Here is a 23,453-nt window from a genome sequence, read left to right on the forward strand (position 1 = left end):
AAATAATTTAATACATATATCAGGTGTGGGTTATGTATATTGGGAATGGAGGTGAGTGAGATGATGTCAGCTTCTTTCATAACTGCCAACATATCGTAAGCAATTTTTTGTAAGTTTGTGATAACAAACTGTGATAATTCAGCTTGTTTGCAATATTTTATTATTAATAACAGAATTTACTGTAATAATTTGGCTTGTTTTCATTATTTTATTATAAGCAACAATTTTTGTGCCCAAGGAACTTACCCAGTGTGCTTGTCCAGCCCCCTAGTCTACACCGCTCAGTCTCCCATCCATAATATGGCCACACTAGATGCAAGGCAATTTTTTGATACATTTAGAAATAAGAAAAGTGCGTCCAATCTGCTGGCAAATACGATATATGTATGTATGTATGTATATATATATATATATATATAATATTAGGGACAAAATCCAAAATTACAGGTAAAAACTCAATTAAAATCAATTTATAAAAAATTAAAATTATATATGTATGTATGTATGTATATATATATATATATATATATATATATATATATATATATACACATATATATATACATATATGTATGTATGTGTATATATATATATATATATATATATATATATATATATATATATATATATATATATATATATATACACATATATATATACATATATGTATGTATGTGTATATATATATATATATATATATATATATATATATATATATATATACACATATATATATACATATATGTATGTATGTGTGTATATATATATATATATATATATATATATATATATATATATATATATATATATATATATATATATATATGTTAAAAAAAAGACAAAAAAGGATAACAAAAAACAACGACGTGAGGATGTGATACGGATGGTGTTATTAGACGCTCGGGAAAGGAAAGAGAGAGAGTTTGACGTTTCCGGCGGAGCCCTTCGTCGGAAACGAGGAAAGTTCAAGGAATGGAAAAACGGTGGGAGAAGAAATCAGCACCGATGCCCACGAGGTTACATTGTGGAAGGACCGGAAGAGGAAGTGGTGGAGGAAAAGTTCTTTCTAAGACAGGAGAGTGAAAAAGGGAGGTGAATATGTGTGCGTGTGCGAGGGTATGCAAGTGTGGGTGTAATAACAGAACGTGTGTGCGCGTACGTATGTGTGTGTGTGTGTGTGTGCGTGGTTTGGTTGTTTATCTGCAGTGTGTTTGTGTGTGTGTGTGACGTAGTGGAAGGAATTAGTAGCAGGAATAGTTAGTGGGTGCTTATGGACAATGGTCAGTGGAAGCTAAGCAGGCAGTTTTTGAGTATGTGTGTGTGCGTGTGTGTTTGTATTGTGTGGGTGTGATTTCCTAGCAGTGTGTGCCTGTATTTTTTGTGTACGTGTGTGTGTATATGCGTGTGGTTAGCTTTTGTGGATCGCACGTGGGTGATTTCGTGTGTGTGTGTGTGTGTGCGTGTATGTGCATAGTATGTGTTCGTGTATGTGTATATATATATATATATATATATATATATATATATATATATATATATATATATATATATATATACATACATATATATATAAAGGTTAGCTGAGTTAGAGGTTAAAATAACTGCCTGAGGGATAAACGATGGTGGGAGGGACAAACAACACAAAGCCAATGTTCTAGGGAGACACACACACAACATGACTTGATTCTCATCATATTCAACCTTTCCTTCTTTTCTTGTCTCTTCTTTTTAATTACTTATTTGTTTTCCACTCTGATGAAGCTCCATGATTCAAATCGGTTTTATTACCAACTATGATGTATATTTTTAGCATAATAATGGTGATACCAAAGAACATCGGCAGTAGAAACAGCTGTTAGATGGGATAGTCTTTTTGTAAATAATTAATAAATAATAATTGATGCAAGTCAATTGTTGTTCATCAATATTATATCCATTTTCTGTTTATATATATATATATATATATGTGTGTGTGTGTGTCTGTATATATATGTGCGTATATATATATATAAATATGTATATATATATATATATATATATATATATATATATATATATATATATATACATATACATATATATATGTTTATATATGTGTATGTGTGCGTGTTTAATTTACAGGGAAAGATCTGGAGAAATAGTTACCAAATGTCACATAACCACTTTAAGATGTTAGTAACCACACATAGATGGGTAATAATTCCAAGGAGAAGTGAGACGTGTTTTGGAGACCATAAGAGAAATGGAAAATGGAGACAAACGCACACAATGTTATTTAAATCATATCCCTGACATATGTTTCAATGGATACATTAAAATTAATCAAGGAGGAAAAATAATGTGGAATAAGGTATCAATCTCATCAGGGAGGAGATTATAAATAAGTGTTCATTAATAAGACTTTTTTATAGATGTAAGAAATTATGATATATAAAAAAATAAAAGGTAGATAGGGAACGCCAGTAATTTTAAAATACCATTAAGAAATTTGACATCATAGGATGAGAGAAAAAGAGAAGAAAGAGAGAGAGAAAAAATAAAAGGAGTAATGGAGGAATAAACAAATAAAAAGTGAATGATCTTGACAAAATTTTCCAGTCCAAAGAAAATTGTTTTATTACAGTCTTTGAGATGCCAAATTAGTTTACTAAGACCTGTAGTATTATGTTTATTAATATATTTAAATGTAGAAAGATGATGGGCTACACATTTTTTAATTTCATGGAGGAAATATCAACATAAAAAATTCTTTAGTTCCTGAAGAAACTTGGCATTCATAAGCAACATTTTGAGAACGCAAATTTTATTCGGATCACAATTACAATTAATATTACTAATGATATTATTATTTAAGGTGTGATTATCATTATTAATATTACTGTTATTGATCAAAATTCTTTTAACGTTAAGAATATAGTTGTTATGTGAAGAGATAATTTGTAGGAAGTTATTAGTGTTGGGAAAACCAATTCTGATATGATGTGCGTTGAGAATAGAGTGGTACCTCAAATTTTTGGGGAAGTTCCTTTTGATGGGTTCACGTAACAGGTAAGGAATTTGTTTGCTATATGGAATAACAAGCCAAATAGTTTTACTACAGTTATGCAATTTATAGGGAGATTTCTCATTAATAAAAAAAAAACTGGAGTTTTTTTATTTTTACAGAAGAGTGGATAAGTATAGTTACCTCCCTTAGACTGTTTATTTTTAAATTTACCAAGATTAGCTTTTTGAATATTTCGATAAAAAGAATTATCAGATTATTATCCATGAGTATTATTATTATTGTTATTAGTACAGCTACTATCAACCTGATTATTAGAGGTTAAACTAGGATCAAGCAGGTTACAATACTTAATTTGCTGCTTATATCCTGCCTTTGGTAAAGACAAATTATAAAAGTCAATATTATTATTAAAAATATTAACATTAGCGGATAATTTAGAGAGTCTAAGCGAAATGTTTTTAACTAGATTTTTAGTTATATTAGTAGGATTATTGCTAAAAAAACTGATATCTTTTAGATTAGTCGAAGGTTTACGGTATGGGAAATACAAAGCTGTATTTGATTTGAGTGTAAGGTCGAGGAAATTAACTTTTGTTCTATTATTATCAAAGGTAATAACTTAGGTGCATATAACTGAAGAATTTAACCAGATTATTTTTAAGAATTTGTAATTTTTGATTAGAGATATTTTGGAGGTAAAGAAGATTGTCGTTGCGATGTAATCTATGGAGGATGTATGAGAATTGGACAGCCATTTCAGATAGATTATAAATACCGACCAGATCTGAAACTTGGGCAGAGTTGCTAGCTCCTATTATCATATCAACGCAATCAGGTCTATCTTTCCAAACCCCAAATTTATTATCAAATTTGATAATATATTTTGTAGCTGCTAAAACAACATTAACTTCATCTAGGGTGAGGCTGGATTTATTATGCATGAACCACAGGGCTTTGTTAAGGATTATGGGATTAATAGAGGAATAATAACTACAAATATCAAACTGGATAAATTTAGCGTTTAGTTTATTATCAATAGAGTTGAACCAGTCTACTACCCGGAATGGATTAGACCATAAGTTAAGTTTAAGTTTGTTCATTAAAGAAAGCATGTACTTATCAAGAATATTTTTTGCTAAGTAAACCGATATTGGAGCTGGAAGGACAGATACGATGGAGAGTTGGATTATTGAAGAAGTTAGGTTTGTGGTCCTCTGAAATAAAACGGAGTTGCTTTGGATTTAAAGGTTCAGTCTTCATTTCATCATCATCATCGTCGTTTAACGTCTGCTTTCCATGCTAGCATGGGTTGGACGATTTGACTGAGGACTGGTGAAACCAGATGGCTACACCAGGCTCCAATTTGATTTGGCAGAGTTTCTACAGCTGGATGCCCTTCCTAACGCCAACCACTCTGAGAGTGTAGTGGGTGCTTTTACGTGCCACCCGCATGAAGGCCAGTCAGGCGTTCCATAATTTTCTTAGCTTCCAGGTTGGCTTTCCTGATAGCATTTTTACCAGTATATTTTTTGCATTTCCTTCCCGAGTAATTTTAGGTAATAATCCGTGTTTAAATGATACAGGTTGCCAGTTTTATCTAATTGAACAAGTAGACGTTCCATGTTGTTAATTTCCTTTGTAATATTATGTAGATATCTCTAATGTCAATTCCTTAAGAGGGAATGGTGGAATTTAACATTCTTAACAATAGACCTGAGGTCAGATTCAAACTGTTTTAATCTTGGGTTCGGAGGAGGATTACTTTTAGATTTGAACAGTTTTGGTTGAGATTGTTCTCTTATGATAAAGGCAAATCTTTTGCACCTCTTTGAACAACTATTTATCCTTTTTTCCAAACACACACTTGTTAACACCTATAAAGAACGTGTTTACATCGGAAAAAACACACATTTAGCTATTTCAAATAATATCTGCCCCCTTTGCCTAATAATATCCATAACTTTTACTTTATTCTTTTCATTCCATACATCCCTTTCATTCCTACCCATTTGTCATTCATTTTTTATTTATTCCTCCATTACTCTTTTTATTTTCTCTTTCTCTCTCCCCTTCTTTACTTAAATTTAATTTACATTTTTTCATCATCATCATCATCGTTTAACTTCTGCTTTCCATGCTAGCATGGGTTGGATGATTTGACTGAGGACTGGTGGACCAGGAGGCGACACCAGGCTCCAATCTGATTTGGCAGAGTTTCTACAGCTGGATGCCCTTGCTAATGCCAACCACTCCGACAGTGTAGTGGATGTTTTACATGCCACCGGCACGAGAGCCAGTCAGGAGGTACTGGCGACGGCCATGCTCGAAATGGTATATTTTACGTGCCACCTGCACAGGAGCCAGTCCATCGGCACTGGCAACGATCTCGCTCGAATGTCTTTTCACGTGCCACTGGCACAAGTGCCAGGGAGGCGACATTGGTAACGATCAACGTCCACGCTCGAAATGGTGTATTTTACGTGTCAGAAATTTAATACTCTTAACATTTAAGGTAGTATTGAAGCTAATTTATACTTGAAGCTCGTATTTAAGTTGAGTGGAATAAGTAAAACAATTAAAGGGCTATTCAAGAAAGGGGAAAACTCCTAGCGACGTCAAATTTCTTAACAGTATTTTAGAATTACTAGCGTTCTCTATCTACCTTTTGTTTGTCATATAATATATATTATAATTTCTTACATCTATAAAAATGGCTTATTAATGAACACTGTTATTTATAATCTCCTCCCTGATGATATTGATACATTATTTTACATTATTGTGCCTCCCGGATTAATTTTAATGTATCATTAAAACATAAGTCAGTGGTATGATTTAACCTCTTTGATTACTATGTGTGGAGTGCAGTTGAGCAAGAGACCAACAAAACTCCTTGTAACACCAAAGATGACCTGAAGGCAAAAATTATGGCAGCATTCACCAACTTAAACAAGGAGACCATCCAGAAGAGTTACAGGAGATTCTTAAGTTGTCTGGAGGCAATTGTTGAAGCCAATGGCGATTTTATTGAATAAATTTACTCTATAGTATTTCTATATATTTTATATTTTTATGTAATTTTGGTAAATATATCTGTTAAAATGAGATGTCAGTGTTAATTTCATTTTTGTGTAATTTAGACGACAGTTTATTCACTGCATCCTATATGTATATATATTGGAGCCTGGTGTAGCCATCTGGTTCCACCAGTCCTCAGTCAAATCGTCCAACCCATGCTAGCATGGAAAGCGGACGTTAAACGACGATGATGATGATGATGATATATATATATATGTACACATATGTGTGTGTGTATATATATATGTATGTTTGTGTATGTATATAGATATACATTGTGTGTGTGTACAATATGTACACATGACAAAGCTTTGGTCAGTCCTAGAATATAGTAGAAGACATTTGCCCAAGGTGCAAAGCAGTGGGACTGATGCACAGCCACACCTAAAGTTACTTCAAAATAAAAACAAAAAATAATAAATAAATGAAATAAAATGTCAACAAGACTTCTTTAATTAAAGCAAGCAAGAAATATAATTATGACCTAAAAATTGTTGTCATCAAACGGGTACAGATGTAGTTATGGTTAACATAACGATCAATATGTTAATGAAGGTGAACAAATCTATAGGAAATTAATGACCTACAAATACAAATATATTTCTATTTTGATTTGTTATTTTGATTTTGTTTTTCTTGTTATTTTTTTTGGTGGGGGGGGGGTGCCACTATTCATTGTCTATAGGCAGTCTTGTTTTTTATTTTCAAAATATCACAAAATATTTGAAGAATTTATTATATCCAAGTGGTTTGTCTAGTAAAACAGGAGCAGGGGTAGAAATTAATGATTTTTATTATTGTTTTTTTTTTTTTTTTACTTGTTTCAGTCATTATGCTGTGGCCATCATGCTGGGACACAGCCTTGAAAAATTTCTAGTCAAATGAATTGACTCCAGTACATTTTTCCCCTTTTTTAAAGCCTGTTACTTATTCAATCAACATCTTTTGCTGAACCACTAAGTTACAGGAATGTGTTTCACCATCACCAGTTATCAAGTAGTGGTGGAGGACAAACAGACACAAAGACACACACATATGCATCACCTCTTGTACTTACACCTCAGATTCATCATGGCATCTGATGTGACGTTTTAAACCAGACAATGATCTGAAAAGACACCCACATAGATTGCATATCGTTTTATATATTCTCATATGTATATCTAATATAATAAATGCGAAAATTAATTTCTGTTTGTCAGTGTCACACTTTGACCCCCTCACTATTCAATGACACTTCCTCGTGCTGGGGTGAGAGTAATAGTAAGCATAGAGATGGTGAGGGCAGTGGCAAAGGCAGAGAGAGAGAGAGAGAGAGGCAGAAATTTAGGGAGAGTTGATGATGTTTTATTTAAAGTAGTAGTGTTGGTGGTGGCAATGGGAGTAATTATAAGAGAGAGAGAGAGAGAGAGAGAGAGTGGGTATGTGAGAGAAAGAGGGAGATGATGTACAACTTTCCTGGATAGAAATTCCTGTGGCCAGCATAAATTTGTTTTATTTTTTGCTTTCTTTAATATATAAATATATATATGTGTGTGTGTGTGTGTGTGTGTGTGTGTACATACACACAAACACACACATATATAGAAAATACACTTTAATTGAAATACAGTTTCTCCAAAATTAAACATATCTAATATAATAAATGTGAATGTCAGTGTGTCACACTTTTTCATATTTACTCCTAGAGGCCATAACGCAACATATCATACCATTTTGGAATCAAGTGAGTAAATCAAAAACATTCCGGGCTGAATCCAGACCCACAATCCTGAAATTTTGGATTCTTATGTTTTCATTACTGTAACTGTTTCCAGCAATTTTTTTACATGATTTTTTGCGACAAATATGATGATCATTGGGATATGACTCTGGAGGAAGCAATTGCAACAGATTCTCCAAAACAAGTCAGAGATCTGTTTGCGGATCTTCCCATTTGGGGTTAGTTACTTAAAAGCTACATACTAGCTTAAAAGAAAATAAATGAGAAATTTATACACAACCACAGGAAATGTATAAATATCTCATTTATTTTCTATGTATGCTCTGCTGAAGACGGAAAAGCCATTGGGTAGATCTAGAAATTAGCTACTCTAGGGCTATCTATTTTATTAATAATTTCAATTGGCCTGTTGCATCAAACTCAACACATGTTTGTGACTCTTTTAGACGATTTAGCGTCTATTTCTCAGCATATAAGCTAGAAAATTTTTTCTAAGCCCTTATTATAATCATATATATATACACACACGCACACATATATATATTTATACATGCACACACAATCATATATGTGTGTATGTAAATAAATATGCGCACATTTCTGCATGTATGTCTGTGTGTGTGTGAGTGCCACACCTCTCCCTTGATATAGTCACGTGAACTGCATCTGATATATTTATCGGACTGAAAAGCACTCCCTCACACTTATTTCCTGTTCTCTTGACTAATTAAATAACAGAGACAAATAACTTTTAGCTAAGTACGCAGATAACAAATTTGAAGTACTTACACAATTACAAATTAAGATTTTTTAAAGTTTTTGAACGCCAGTCATTATAGGCAGAGGTGTGATTCTGTAGTAAGAAGTTTTCTTCCCTGCCACATTTCTGGTGAGACGATTTAGCGTCTATTTCTCAGCATATAGGCTAGAAAATTTTTTCTAAGCCTTTATTATAATCATACTTATAATTTCACCTTAGTTAGTCTTCCTTTTTAATATGCTGGGCACTGATAAAATTTTTTCAAAAATTTTTATCCTCTATTATATATACACACACACACACACAAATATATATATATATATAAAATATATTCTTTTGCTTGTTTCAGTCTTTTGACTGCGGCCATGCTGAAGCACTGCCTTGAAGGGTTTTAGCTGAACAAATTGATCCCAGAACTTAATTTCTTAAGTCTAGTGTTTATTCCATCAGTTTCTTTTTCCAAAGTGTTAAATTATAGGGGCATAAACACACGAAAACTAGTTGTCAAGCAGTGATGAGGGTGGGGTGTGACAAAGACCCAAACACACACACGTAGATATATATATATATATATAAATATATATATATATATATATATATATATATATATATATATATATATATATATGTATATATATATGTATATATATATATATATGTATATATATATATATATGTATATATATATATATATGTATATATATATATATATGTATATATATATATATATATATATATGTATATATATATATATATATATATATATATATATATATATATGTATATATATATATATATATATATATATATATATATATATGTATATATATATATATATATATATGTATATATATATATATATATATATATATATATATATATATATATATATATATATATGTATATATATATATATATATATATATATATATATATATATATATATATATATATATATATATATATATATGTATATATATATATATATATATATATATATATATATATATATGTATATATATATATATATATATATATATATATATATATATATATATATATATATATATATATATATATATATATATATATATATATATATATAAATTCAGAAGAATTTATATATATGACAGATTTCTCTCAGTTTCTGTCTTCCCAAATCCATTCGCAAGACTTCAAGCATTTATGCACATATGTGCATGAACACATATGCATATACTCACACACTGATATATTCATATACACACGCACGCATGTCCTTTCTTTACCCAGATGGGGACAAGTCTGTGAGAGGGTTTGTTTCAAAAAAAAAAAAATAATAATATATATATATAACCCACTGAAGTCCCTTTATTTTGTGAATACCAAAGATGTCTGTATGCATCTTAGAGTCCCTTCCAGTATGTGAATAAGCAGAGGTTTAGATTTTTCCCCCGATAAATATTCAGTTTTCCTCCGGGAGGAGATTTCTGGAGACTTCTTTGGAGAGGCCATGTTCGACTGGTCCGGTACTGTGATATCTGGAATGGGCATACAAGCTTCTTCGGTACGTGGAGGAGACAATGTGTTCAGTCTGGTGAGCTGTGCTGCCGACATTACGACTACTGGACATCCTGCAAGAAGCATATAAATACACATAAATATACACATATGTATAAGTTGTATAAATAAACACACACATACAAACGTTCTCTCTCTTGCCTATACACACACACAAACAAACACACACACACACACACACACACACACACACATATATATATATATATATAGTTAATAAGAGAGACAGAAGATGGAAGATACAAGAATCTTTATTGATCATTATAATTGTTTCAATCTATCAAGCATCAATCCCTTGAGGGTGGGACTCTGTAGTGATCAATAACTATTCTCATAGATTCCAACTTTCATCTCTCTCATTAATTATATATATATATATATATATATATATATATATATATATATAAACACACACACACACACATATATATATACATACATATAGTGAGAATTTACAAAAAGACAAAAGACGAAGACAAGTGTGCAAACAATAAACAGATGTATTGGTTTAACGCTTGGGAAGTGAGAAAGTCTTTTATGTTTTGAGCCTATGCTCTTCGACAGAAAGGAACACAGAAATAAAGAGGGAGGGAATATATATATACATATATATATATATATATATATATATATATATATATATATATATATACATATATGTGTGTGTGTGTATGTACATATATATACACACATACATGTATATATAAGTAATAACACAGATAAGATAGGTTGAGGTTCGCAACAGACATGTTCAGACATGTTCTTTATTGATGAACAAAAATATTACATCATGTTAAAAAATAAAATACGTCTTCATCAAGTGAATTACAAGTAAAATTTAACAGTTGACATAAAGAGAACATGACACCAGTTTAGTCCCACCACCATCTAGGTTACAGTTGAGAGAATGAATAGTGAATGCTATTTCAAAGTGTATAAATGAATTTGAAAGTGTATAAATGTATATATTTGTGTATTATATATAAGTGTATAATGTATATATTTGAAAGTGTATAAATGAATTTGTTTAAGGGATTGAAATACAGGAAGAAAAGAAAAAGAAAAAAGGTGAAAAAGAGAAAAAGAAAAAATTCTCATTCACTTACAGCAGAGGTTCTCAACTAGAGTCCAATGGCCCCTGAGAGTTCATATAAGGTTGGGGGGGGGGGGTGCAGTCCATGCAACAAAATTGTAAATTGGGGATCCACAACAATATTTTAAGGGCTCCTGAAAAGATTTTGCTTTGGATGTATTGGTATTGTTGTTGGCACTCCTTCGCTTACGACGGCGAGGGTTCCAGTTGATCTGATCAACGGAACAGCCTGCTCGTGAAATTAACGTGCAAGTGGCTGAGCACTCCACAGACACATGTACCCTTAACGTAGTTCTCGGAGATATTCAGCGTGACACAGTGTGACAAGGCTGGCCCTTTGAATTACAGGCACAACAGAAACAGGAAGAAAGAGTGAGAGAAAGTTGTGGTGGAAGAGTACAGCAGGGTCCGCCACCATCCCCTGCCGGAGCCTCGTGGAGCTTTAGGTGTTTTCGCTCAATAAACACTCACAACACCCGGTCTGGAAATCAAAACCGCGATCCTATGACTGCGAGTCCGCTGCCCTAACCACTGGGCCATTGTACCTCCACTGTATTGGTATATATTGCAAGAAACAGCTAGGTTTCTCTCTCTAACATAGTTCAACCTACACAAGTTAATGTGTTAATAACAAAATAGGAATTTTGAAAGCTGTTTCTATAAAACTGTTTTAAACATAGAATGGCTATGGGAGTCCACCAGAATAAAATACTATAGTAATCAAAAGAGTCCAGAGATAAAAAAAATGGTTGAGAACCTCTGAGGATATCAGAGGGTTTTATAGACTAACAGTCAATGGGACGAGATGGTCAGCCATTATTTGGTGGCATCAAGAGAAGCAAGGGAAAGGAAAGATTGTAAGTAGAGTTAAGATGGGGTGTAATAAAGGTAATATGAACTAAATTGAAAGCACAACCAGGGAACCAAGAAGGTTATACACACATTCACTCAGATGCATATATAGACACATGCACAAATTTACATACACATACCTTGTGTATGTGCATCTGATAAGGTGGTTATTCAAATTTATATATATATATATATATATATATATATATATAATAGATAGATAGATAGATAGATATATAATATATATATACATATTATATATATCAACATCATCATCATCATCATCATTTAACATCTGTGTTTCATGCTAGCATAGGTGGGATGGCACCAGGATTTTTACAGCTGGATGCCCTTCCAAACACCAACCACTTTACAGTGTGGACTGGGTGCTTTTAAGTGGCACCTGCACTGACAGGGTCACCAAATACATGCAAGACAAAAACTTTTAAGAGGGGGAGAAGCATTGGAGGGGGTGATGATGAAAAAGGTTATAGTGAGACAGATATAGGTGTCTTGCTGAAGAGGAAGTACAAGGTTACCCGGCAGGAGAGCAAAAGATTAGGAATGAAGACAGAAACAGGTGTGCTACTGCAATGAAAATACATGGTTGCCCAACCCGAGGGAAGTGCAGGAGAAAGAGAGAGAAAGAGAGTGGGAAACCACAGGATAGAGATGGTGGCAAAATGCTGGGCATACTCACAAGGAATGGGGATCAGAGTATAAATGAGATGGTTGAGTAAAGGAAGAAAGAGATATAGATATTGGCAATCGTCTGTAAAAAATATAAATCTGAAAGGAGAAGCACACTCTTGGATATAGAACAGTATATATTCCTACTTCATATCTTTAAGAGCTCTTGGGTCAACAGGTTTTGGGATCTGACAATACACCATAAAGCTAAACCCTTTATGGACGAGAAACCTAAGGTAATCACATAAACTAGCCTTCCCCATTTTTAATATATATATATATATAAATAGATAGATAGATAGATAGATAGACAGATAAGGCAAATGAAAGATGGAAGATGGAATATACTAGAATTTATTATTAATCACGACAATTGTTTCGACACATGTAGCATTGATTCCTCATGGGTGGGACACTCAACAACTGGTTCAGGAGCATCCAGTGGTGCAGATGTATCTCATAAATAAATAAATACAACTCGTTAAAATAACTGTTCCACAATGTAACTGCCTGTTTTATAGAAAGCAGCCAGATGGAGGAAATATCTTTATATAGAAGATTGAAAATAAAATCGTGGATGACAAAAAGAGAAATGAACAAACAATCCAGCGAGAAAAGTATTGAAAATAACCGTTAACAGATATGGATCTGGAAATTATATTGTATAGTTTTGCATACCTTACTATGGACCAATTAATGCTGTACTTCATCCTATCCTCCTTCAGTTGCCATACAAAATCTGCCAAAGATGTTAAATGTTCTCTTATTGATTGACTTAAAACTGGCAACATGGTTACGATAATGATTCTTAAATGAATCAGCTGACTGCCCAATGTAAACATATGGCTCTTCCTTGTGTGCACAGTACATTTATATACAAGATTTGTACTCATACAGAGATTCATCAAAGGACATTTTGATTTTTCTCTGCATGAGCATTTATCATTTTTATTTGTATATAAGGCACTCCTGACTTCATTAAACGGCGTTGTTACCGTGCTAGCTGTATCATAAGTATTTCTACTACTACAAATTGATTGTAATTGGTGTCTATCATTACGGTTTACATCTCCTTAGATGGTACGGATATGGTATTTCATTATGCATCCATGATATACAACAAATTATGTTAAACGTTTTTATAAGTCAAAACTGCATTCTACTGTGTTAGCAGTGATCCCTACAGATTTTCTATAGAAATTACAACCAGCACTGATTTTCTTATGTTTCGTATCCAATATATATATATACACACATACACACGTATATCGCTGATGCAGCCGATGACAGTACCGCCTGATTGGCACTTGTGCCAGTGGAACATAAAAAACACCATCTGAGCATGATCGTTGCCAGGGCCACTGACTGGCTTCCATGCCGGTGGCACATAAAAATCACCACTCAAGTGTGATCGTTGCCAGTGTCACCTTACTGTCACATGTACTGGTGACATGTGAAAAACAACATTCGAGCATGGTCGTTGCCAGACTGGCTCCTGTGCAGGTGGCACGTAAAGAACACCTTTAAGCGTGGTTGTTGCCAGTACCGCCTGATTGGGCCTTGTGCCGGCGGCATGTAAAAGCACCCACTACACTCTTGGAGTGATTGGCGTTAGGAAGGGCATCCAGCTGTAGAAACCTTACCAGATCAGATTGGAGCCTGGTGCAGCCTACTGGTTTGCCAGTCCTCAGTCAAACTGTCCAACCCATGCCAGCATAGAAAGTGGACATTAAACGACGATGATGACGATGATGATGCATACATACATATATACAAATACACACATATATGTGTGTGTATATATCTCCATATACACATACATCCACATCACTCATAAGCATACATAAAGAATCGCAAAAATCTATGTCAAATTAACATACACACATATACGAATATAGAGAGATTCATCAAAGGACATTTTGATTTTTCTTTGCATGAGCATTTATCATTTTTATTTGTATATAAGGCACTCCTGACTTCATTAACCGGCGTTGTTACCGTGCTAGCTGTATCATAAGTATTTCTACTACTACAAATTGATTGTAATTGGTGTCTATCATTACGGTTTACATCTCCTTAGATGGTACGGATATGGTATTTCATTATGCATCCATGATATACAACAAATTATATTTTCACACGCAACTACAGTGCCATTTAACAAGAGGTAATATAATTATATATAATTATATAATTATATTAAAAAGAGTAAAATAATAATATTTAGTAAAATAGTGAGGTCATATACTATATTATTGTTACATTACATGATATACTTATGTAGGCTGTAACTAATACCTTCTGGCACCTTACATGCTGATATACCTAGATTCTAAAGAATCCTATCACTGATCTCTCTCTCTCTCTCTCTCTCTGTAGATTGTCTGAAGTAGTGTACAGATTTTATATACTAAAAGTAGTCAGGATTCTGGATCATTATTTATCTAGTGCTTTCATCTTTCCGTGAGAGATTCATCATGAATGATTATGCCTTTTATATATATATGAGTTAGTTGAATTGGGAAGAGAATGTTGTTCCTTATTTTGAATCTATATGCATGTGTATATATATATATATATACTCTTTTTACTCTTTTACTTGTTTCAGTCATTTGACTGCGGCCATGCTGGAGCACTGCATTTAGTCGAGCAAATCGACCCCAGGACTTATTCTTTGGAAGCCTAGTACTTATTCTATCGGTCTCTTTTGCCGAACCGCTAAGTTACAGACACGCAAACACACCACCATCGGTTGTCAAGCAATGGTAGGGGGACAAACACAGACACGCAAACACAGACACACACACATATATACATATATACGACGGGCTTCTTTCAGTTTCCGTCTACCAAATCCACTCACAAGGCTTTGGTTGGCCTGAGGCTATAGTAGAAGACACTTGCCCAAAGTGCCACGCAGTGGGACTGAACCCGGGACCATATGGTTGGTAAGCAAGCTACTTACCACACAGCCACTCTTGCGCATAAATATGTAAGAAAGAAAGAAAAAAAACAACCCTTTCTTTTTTATATATATATGCACATTATGTGTGTGAGTGTGTGTGTGTATATATATATATATATATATATATATATATATATATATACATATATATATACACACACACACACACACACACATATATACACACACACACACACACATATATATATATATACACACACACACATGATGGTTGAAAAAACTAAACTAAACACTTCAAGGCAGTGCTCCAGCTTGGTAAGATAACAAGTGTAAGATAAAAGACTAAATGTATGGTTTCGATCCATAATCATAGTAATTTTAGTCATAGAATCATTTGAAACAAGCCCGAGACCATACCAGGTGGCAGTGTTCCATCACCACTGGAACCAAAAACAAAATTACCAGAAAAGGAAGAAATCAAATGACAGGAGAGAAAGGCTTGAGAAAATCAATCTCGTCCTCCATGTTGTTGACTCTCTTCTATGCAAGAACTGGTCTAATTAGTCATCAACGCTATCACTATAAAGGAAAGAAGAAACTTAGTGTCGTAACAATTCAGCCTGTTTGATAATTCCTTGGTCAGTGACCATATCTCACGGCTAGAGTTTGATTTTGATTTGTCTGACCAATTTGGAGTTTCAGGCTTCTTTAGTTTGTGACAGGTTGTTTCTTATTTCTTCACTGCCCACAAGGGGCCAAACATAGAGGGGACAAACAAGGACAGACAAATGGATTTAAGTCAATTACATCAACCCCAGTGCATAACTGGTACTTAATTTATCGACCCCGAAAGGATGAAAAGCAAAGTCGACCTCGGCGGAATTTGAACTCAGAACGTTACGGCAGGTGAAATACCATTAAGTATTTTGCCTGGCGTGCTAACGTTTCTACCAGTTCACCGCCTTTTGTGACAGGCAGTTTCTGTCCATGTTTGTGCCTTCCACATCTTGATGTCTGCTTCTGAACTGCTCACCCAACCACCTAAGCTATGAATGGCTCTAAATGTGAAATGGCACCAACATATGACTAATGAATGCCTTTACGGAGACCTGCTAAGTTAGCGAAAAGATCGAGCAAAGACGACTGTGGCTATCTGGTCACTGTGTGTGCCACCCTGAATCGGAAGCATCCAAATTAGTTTTGTGGAGCCACCTTCATGGTGATGTAAGAAGAGGAAAATGTTGTCACACTTACATCGACAACTTGATTGCAGACATTGGCCTGGAATGTATCCAGGACATTGGGGCAGTTGTGTTGGAGTGAGAGGTGTGGCAGACGAGTCATGATGACGAGTCATGTAGTACTCTTTCAAAACTATAAGGATCTTGTATATCCCACTCCTACCTTCTCCAGCATATTTCCAATTAATGAATACAAGTATCGCTTATCTTAATGTCAACAATCTTTAATCTACGACAAGTGTTACACTGATTGTTCACTAAGTGAAACACTTTATATTCATAATAACTGTTTCTCTCAGTTCCTGTTGAGAAGGAAGTGTATATAACAAGCATGTTTGCTTAAATAGTAAGAGATAGATCGCTAATGTACTTTTGGAAAATTGTTTTACAAAAGTTGAGGTGGTAATTGGTGCATTGCAGAATTTACGATGGGCCTCATACTTCCGGATGTGTATCCAAGTCCGGGTTAAAGTCATCAGCTTTGACAAGTTTATTGTTATTTGTTTGCAACGTAGTTTTGCACAATGGAATATGTGTGAACTACAAAGGCAGTAAGCTGGCAGAATCATTAGCACACTGGGCAAAGTGCTTAGCAGTATTTCCTCTGAGTTCAAATTCTGTTGAGGTCAACTTCGCCTTTCATCCTTTCAGGGTCGATAAAATAAGTACCATTTGAATATTGGTGGTGGTGGTGTGGGGGGAGGGTCGATGTAATTGACTATCTCCTCCCCCAAATTTCAGGCCTTGTGCCTAGAGTACAAAGGATTATTATTATTATTATTATTATTATTATTATTATTATTATTATTATTAGTCAAGACGAAGAGTGCGATTTTAGATGTTTTATTCTTTGAACAACATTTCGACAGAACGTCTGTCTTTCTCAAGTTCAAACCAAAAGGTGATTGAAAATTCAAAATTTCAGAAACCAAACGTAAACTATGAACGTGAGTAATCAGCGTCCATACGTTGATAGAATGACATCATCAGATTTTGTCAGTTTTTTAATAAGCAGAAAGAAAGAAAAAGGAAGACGACAGAAAAAGAAAAGAAAAAGAGAAGAAAAAGAAAATCGCACTCTTCGTCTTGGCTATTTACCTTCATGAAGAGTTACGTCAATCCTTTTTTTAAAAATATTATTATTATTATTATTATTATTATTATTATTATTATTATTATTATTATTATTATTATTATTATTATTATTATTATTATTATTATTATTATTATTATTAAGGTGGTGAGCTGGCAGAATTGTTAGCATGCCGGGTGAAATGCCGAGTGGCATTTCTTCCGTCTTTACGTTCTGAGTTCAAATTCCACTGAGGTCAACTTTGTCTTTCATCCTTTTGGGGTTGATAAAGTACCATTGAAACACTGAGGTCAATGTAGCTGGCTAGTCCTAGTCCCCTCCTCACAAATTTCAGGCCGCATGCCTTTAGTACAAAGGATTATCAATATTATTAAGGTGGTGAGCTGGCAGAATCGTTAGCACACCGGACAAAATACTTTGTGGTATTTCATCCGTCTTTATGTTCTGAGTTCAAATTATGCCAAGATTGACTTTGCCTTTCATCCAATTGGGATCAATAAAATAAGTACCAGTTGAGTACTGGGGTTGATGTCATCAACTTACCCCCTCCCCCAAACTTACCTGGCCTTGTGCTAACATTGGAAACCAATATATAGGCAGTATATATATTTTTTTCACTTGTTTTGGTGATTAGACTGTGGCCTTGCTGGCTCTTCCTATCGTCCAATGACTCTCATTTCTCTCCAGCCTATCTGTTAAGTCAATGCTTATAAGATTCTTTATCTTGATAAAATAACTATGGAAGGCACGCTTTGAGAAAAACAAACGTTACAGCTTTGGTTCTCCCCTTCCTTTCTATCAGTTCTTATTTACTCTTTTACTCTTTTACTTGTTTTGACCCCAGGACTTATTCTTTGTAAGCCTAGTACTTATTCTATCGGTCTCTTTTTGCCGAACCGCTAAGTTATGGGGACCTAAACACACCAGCATCGGTTGTCAAGTGATGTTGGGGGGACAAACACAGATACACAACATAAACACATGCATACACACACACACACACACACACACACACACACACACACATATATATATATATATATATATATATATATATATATATACATATATACATACATACATATATACGACGGACTTCTTTTCAGTTTCTGTCTACCAAATCCACTCACAAGGCTTTGGTCGGCCCGAGGCTATAGTAGAAGACACTTGCCCAAGGTGCCACGCAGTGGGACTGAACCCGGAACCATGTGGTTGGTAAGCAAGCTACTTACCACATAGCCACTCCTGCGCCTATGCCACATTTGTCGACAATTCTTTGTAATTGCTGTCACAAACACGACAAGCTAAATAGTTAATTGAGTTTGACTTTTTGACCCATAAAAATTCTGACTTATCAACAATCCCATAATTCTTAATTAGCCAACTCAAATGTTGTGACTTTGGAGTATCTATTTTGCTCTGCTGTAAGTTTTGAAATTATCATTAACTATCCTCTGTATTGAACAAATTTTCAAAAATTCTGAAATCAGAAATATAATATAGCTAATTAATCTTTCGTTGATTTACTAGAATTATCTTTCCATTTTGTTGAAACTAATTTGCATTCATGCACACGCTCATACACATGTGCACTCTCATGGCGAATGCCGGACAGTGGGGTCACACAGGAGAGCTAGGAAGAAGGGGAGATAATAAAGTAGTGGTGATCCCAAAATGAAGGTGCATGTGCATGTGAGAGCGTACATGTGCGTGTGGATGGGGGCTGGTGACCTTGATGTGCATGTGTAGGTGCGTAGATGATGGTGTGGGTGCTGGGAAGTGGTCAGTGCTAGTGTGTGTGCTGGGAAGTGGTCAGTGCTAGTGTGTGTGCTGGGAAGTAGTCAGTGCTAGTGTGTGTGCTGGGAAGTGGTCAGTGCTAGTGTGTGTGCTGGGAAGTGGTCAGTGCTAGTGTGTGTGCTGGGAAGTGGTCAGTGCTAGTGTGTGTGCTGGGAAGTGGTCAGTGCTAGTGTGTGCGGGGTGGTGTGATGTGGTGTGGTATGGTGGTGTATGGTGTGGTGGTGTGTGATGGTGTGATGTAGTGGTGCTGGGGTGTGGGGGAGGCAAGAGTGGGGGAAAGCAAGGGTGTGGTGTAGGTTTGGGTGAGGGTAGGGATGAGGTATGTGTAAGTGTGGTGTAAGGAATAGGATGTAGAGGGATGGTGGAGTTGGAATGTATAGGGGTGGGGTTAATGAGGAAGGGGTGACGACGAAGGGAGAGGGTGGAAGGGAGAAGGTGGGTAGGAGTGAAGAGAGGAAGTAGGTGTCAGAGCAAGAGAGGAGAGGTGGGTGGGAGGAAGAGAGGAAGAGAGGAGAGAGGAGGAGGGTTAGATGAAGAGGGGAGGAGAGTTGAGCCCATGTGGCGCATAGGAGCGAAGAGAGAAGATTAATCCCTGTTCACGGCAAAGACAGGAGTCCGAATGGCCCCTGTGCAAGGACATATCACATTGTGTTGGCAAATAGACTTTATTGTTCAGTACTGTTATTACATATTTCTCGCTCAGAGATTAAAAACTAGTTGTTTTGCTCTTTACGAGATCAGCGACTGTATGTCACTTTAAAAGTATATACTATGAGCAAGGTCAAGTGGCTACCATCTCTAGCCAATGATTTGTCCTGTGCTGAGGAAGGGAAATAACTCAGAAACTATTGGTCTACAGGTATTGCTAAGGCTAGAAAGTAGGGCTGTGGAGTCAAAACAAAAAACTTCGACTCCAACTCTGGCACCTCTGACTCCAATTCCGACTCTGACTCCTCTTCATGTAATTAAGTGATTGTGATCTACATATCTCATGAAGCATATGCATATGCTTGTACTTTGAGTAGGCCTATATGTTATAACTGGATTATATTAAAGAATAAAGACATTATGAGTCAGTATAGTTTTACAGACTCCGACTCCAGCTACTTCTTAATTGTTTCCAACTCAGACTCCACAGCCCTGCTACAAAGGGAGCAATAAACTCCCTTGCTCATAGTATACGGACACAGACCATGTGTTGGTAGCCAGCTGGAAACCCTTCATTTCACATTGCTCCAGTCCACTCATCTGGCAAACCTAAGTAATCCTGCAAGGGACCAGTATCCCACCCTGGGAAGAATATATATATATACTAGAGAGACCAGGAAACCATCTCTATACACTGTAGTAACATTGTCCTATGTAGGACTGCCACATTGGGTTGGCAAATAGACTTTACTATATATATAGACATATATATAGACATATATATATATATATATATATATATATATATATATATATATATATATATGGCGTTAGGAAGGGCATCCAGCTGTAGAAACTCTGCCAAATCAGATTGGAGCCTGGTGTAGCCATCTGGTTTCACCAGTCCTCAGTCAAATCATCCAACCCATGCTAGCATGGAAAGCGGACGTTAAACGACGATGATGATGATGATGATGATGATGATATATATATATATATATATATACACATATACATAGTCAGTCCACATTTACTCTGAAAGGTGTATAGGGCTGGTTTCCTGGTCTCTCTACCATATATATATTCTTCCCTGGGTGGGACACTGGCCCCTTGCAGGATTACTTATGTTTGCCAGATGAGTGAAATGAAGGGTTTTGCTCAAGAACACATGTCACCTGGTCCAGGAATTGAAACCACAATCTTATGATCATGAGTCCAACACCCTAATCACTAAGCCATGAACCTCTACAATATGTATGTATAATATATATATGTGTATATATATACACACACACACACACACACACACACATGCACACACATATATACATACACACATGCACCCCCCCCCCCACACACATTGTTAGTGAGGGATTATCAATCCAGACAAAGTACTTTACAAGCTTCCTGTTAGTACACCAGGCTAGCAATATTATTTAGCTTAGCAAAGAACTCCAAGTATTCTTGTGGCAGGGTCCAAGGTTATATAGTTCATCACCATTCTATATTGTAAACCCATGGTTGTGTTCCCAATTATTCTGAGTTTTTTTTTTTTTAGCGCAGGGTGATATACAAGACAAAATATAAATAATGGTCATTACATATTTTTATTCATTGTAGTAAATTTATACATGGACACACATGCATGCACACATATATATACATACACATATGCAGACACACACACATATACATATGTATGGATATACATCATTCATATATATATATATATATATATATATATATATATATATATATATATAATATATATATATATATATATATATATAATTAATAAGTCTTAGGGTAGCAAAGAATTAAGAAATTTAATATTACTACCAGTGGTGTAGCGAGGAAAAAATTAGTCAACAGACTATATATTATTCATGTAAAATACAGTGTACATTTAATACACATTAGAGATGCCCATAAAAGGACATCTGACCTGCTAGAAAGAGTAGCCAAAGCTCTACACCACAAAATTAGGGATAATTTCGAAAGGAATGAAAAATAAAAACATCTACCATCTATATTTCGAACCAGGTTTCAAGTTATTTTAGCAAAACAAACTATTTATTTTGCCAGGACAACTATCATCAGCGAAAGGAAAAATCTTTATAAATGTTTAACTTGTATAAGTACCTCTATAAATATAAATACCACTTTTGATGCTTTATCAAATTGTAACAACACTGAATAAAAGTATTTATTCAGATTTTTCCTTTCCTATAGTGTGTATACATTTTTTGGGGGTGGACTGTGTGTGTATGTATGTATATATATATATATATATATATATATATATATATATATATATATATATATATATATATCATCATCATCATCATCGTTTAACGTCCGCTTTCCATGCTAGCATGGGTTGGACGATTTGACTGAGGACTGGTGAAACCGGATGGCAACACCAGGCTCCAATCTAATTTGGCAGAGTTTCTACAGCTGGATGCCCTTCCTAACGCCAACCACTCAGAGTGTAGTGGGTGCTTTTACGTGTCACCCGCACGAAAACGGCCACGCTCGAAATGGTGTCTTTTATGTGCCACCCGCACAAGCCAGTCCAGAGGCACTGGCAACGATCTCACTCGAAAATCCTACGGGAGCCAGTCAGGCGGTACTGGCAACGGCCACGCTCAAAATGGTGCATCTCATGTGCCACCCGCACAAGCCAGTCCAGGGGCACTGGCAACGATCTCACTCGAAAATCCTACGGGAGCCAGTCAGGCGGTACTGGCAACGGCCACGCTCAAAATGGTGCATCTCATGTGCCACCCGCACAAGAGCCAGTCCAGGGGCACATATATATTTGTTTCATTTTTGGATTTGGTTTGCAAGATTCTTCATGTGAGTGGATGTATTGAAGCATATTTGGTTGTGTCTGGGGAGAGAAATTTTTGTTGCGTCTTGCAACCTTTTCAATAGTTTTGACTGTATGTATGTGTATAGTGAAGGTTTAGTGGTTAGGGTATT

General features: G+C 35.1%; 1 protein-coding gene across 1 annotated transcript in view; it reads right to left on the minus strand.

Moving 5' to 3' along the window:
- Positions 1–9,860: 9,860 nt before the first annotated feature.
- The window catches only part of LOC106882024 (uncharacterized), a 43,005-nt gene continuing 29,412 nt past the window's right edge, over positions 9,861–23,453 (minus strand). Inside the window, exon 3 of the mRNA XM_089345478.1 lies at positions 9,861–10,181. Within this exon, the coding sequence (XP_089201604.1) occupies positions 10,013–10,181 (169 nt within the window). The 3' untranslated portion in view covers positions 9,861–10,012. The remainder of the gene's footprint in view (positions 10,182–23,453) is intronic.

The sequence above is a fragment of the Octopus bimaculoides genome, chromosome 29 (assembly GCF_046866305.1).
Source record: "Octopus bimaculoides isolate indiv1 chromosome 29, ASM4686630v1, whole genome shotgun sequence".
NCBI classification, from domain to species: domain Eukaryota; kingdom Metazoa; phylum Mollusca; class Cephalopoda; order Octopoda; family Octopodidae; genus Octopus; species Octopus bimaculoides.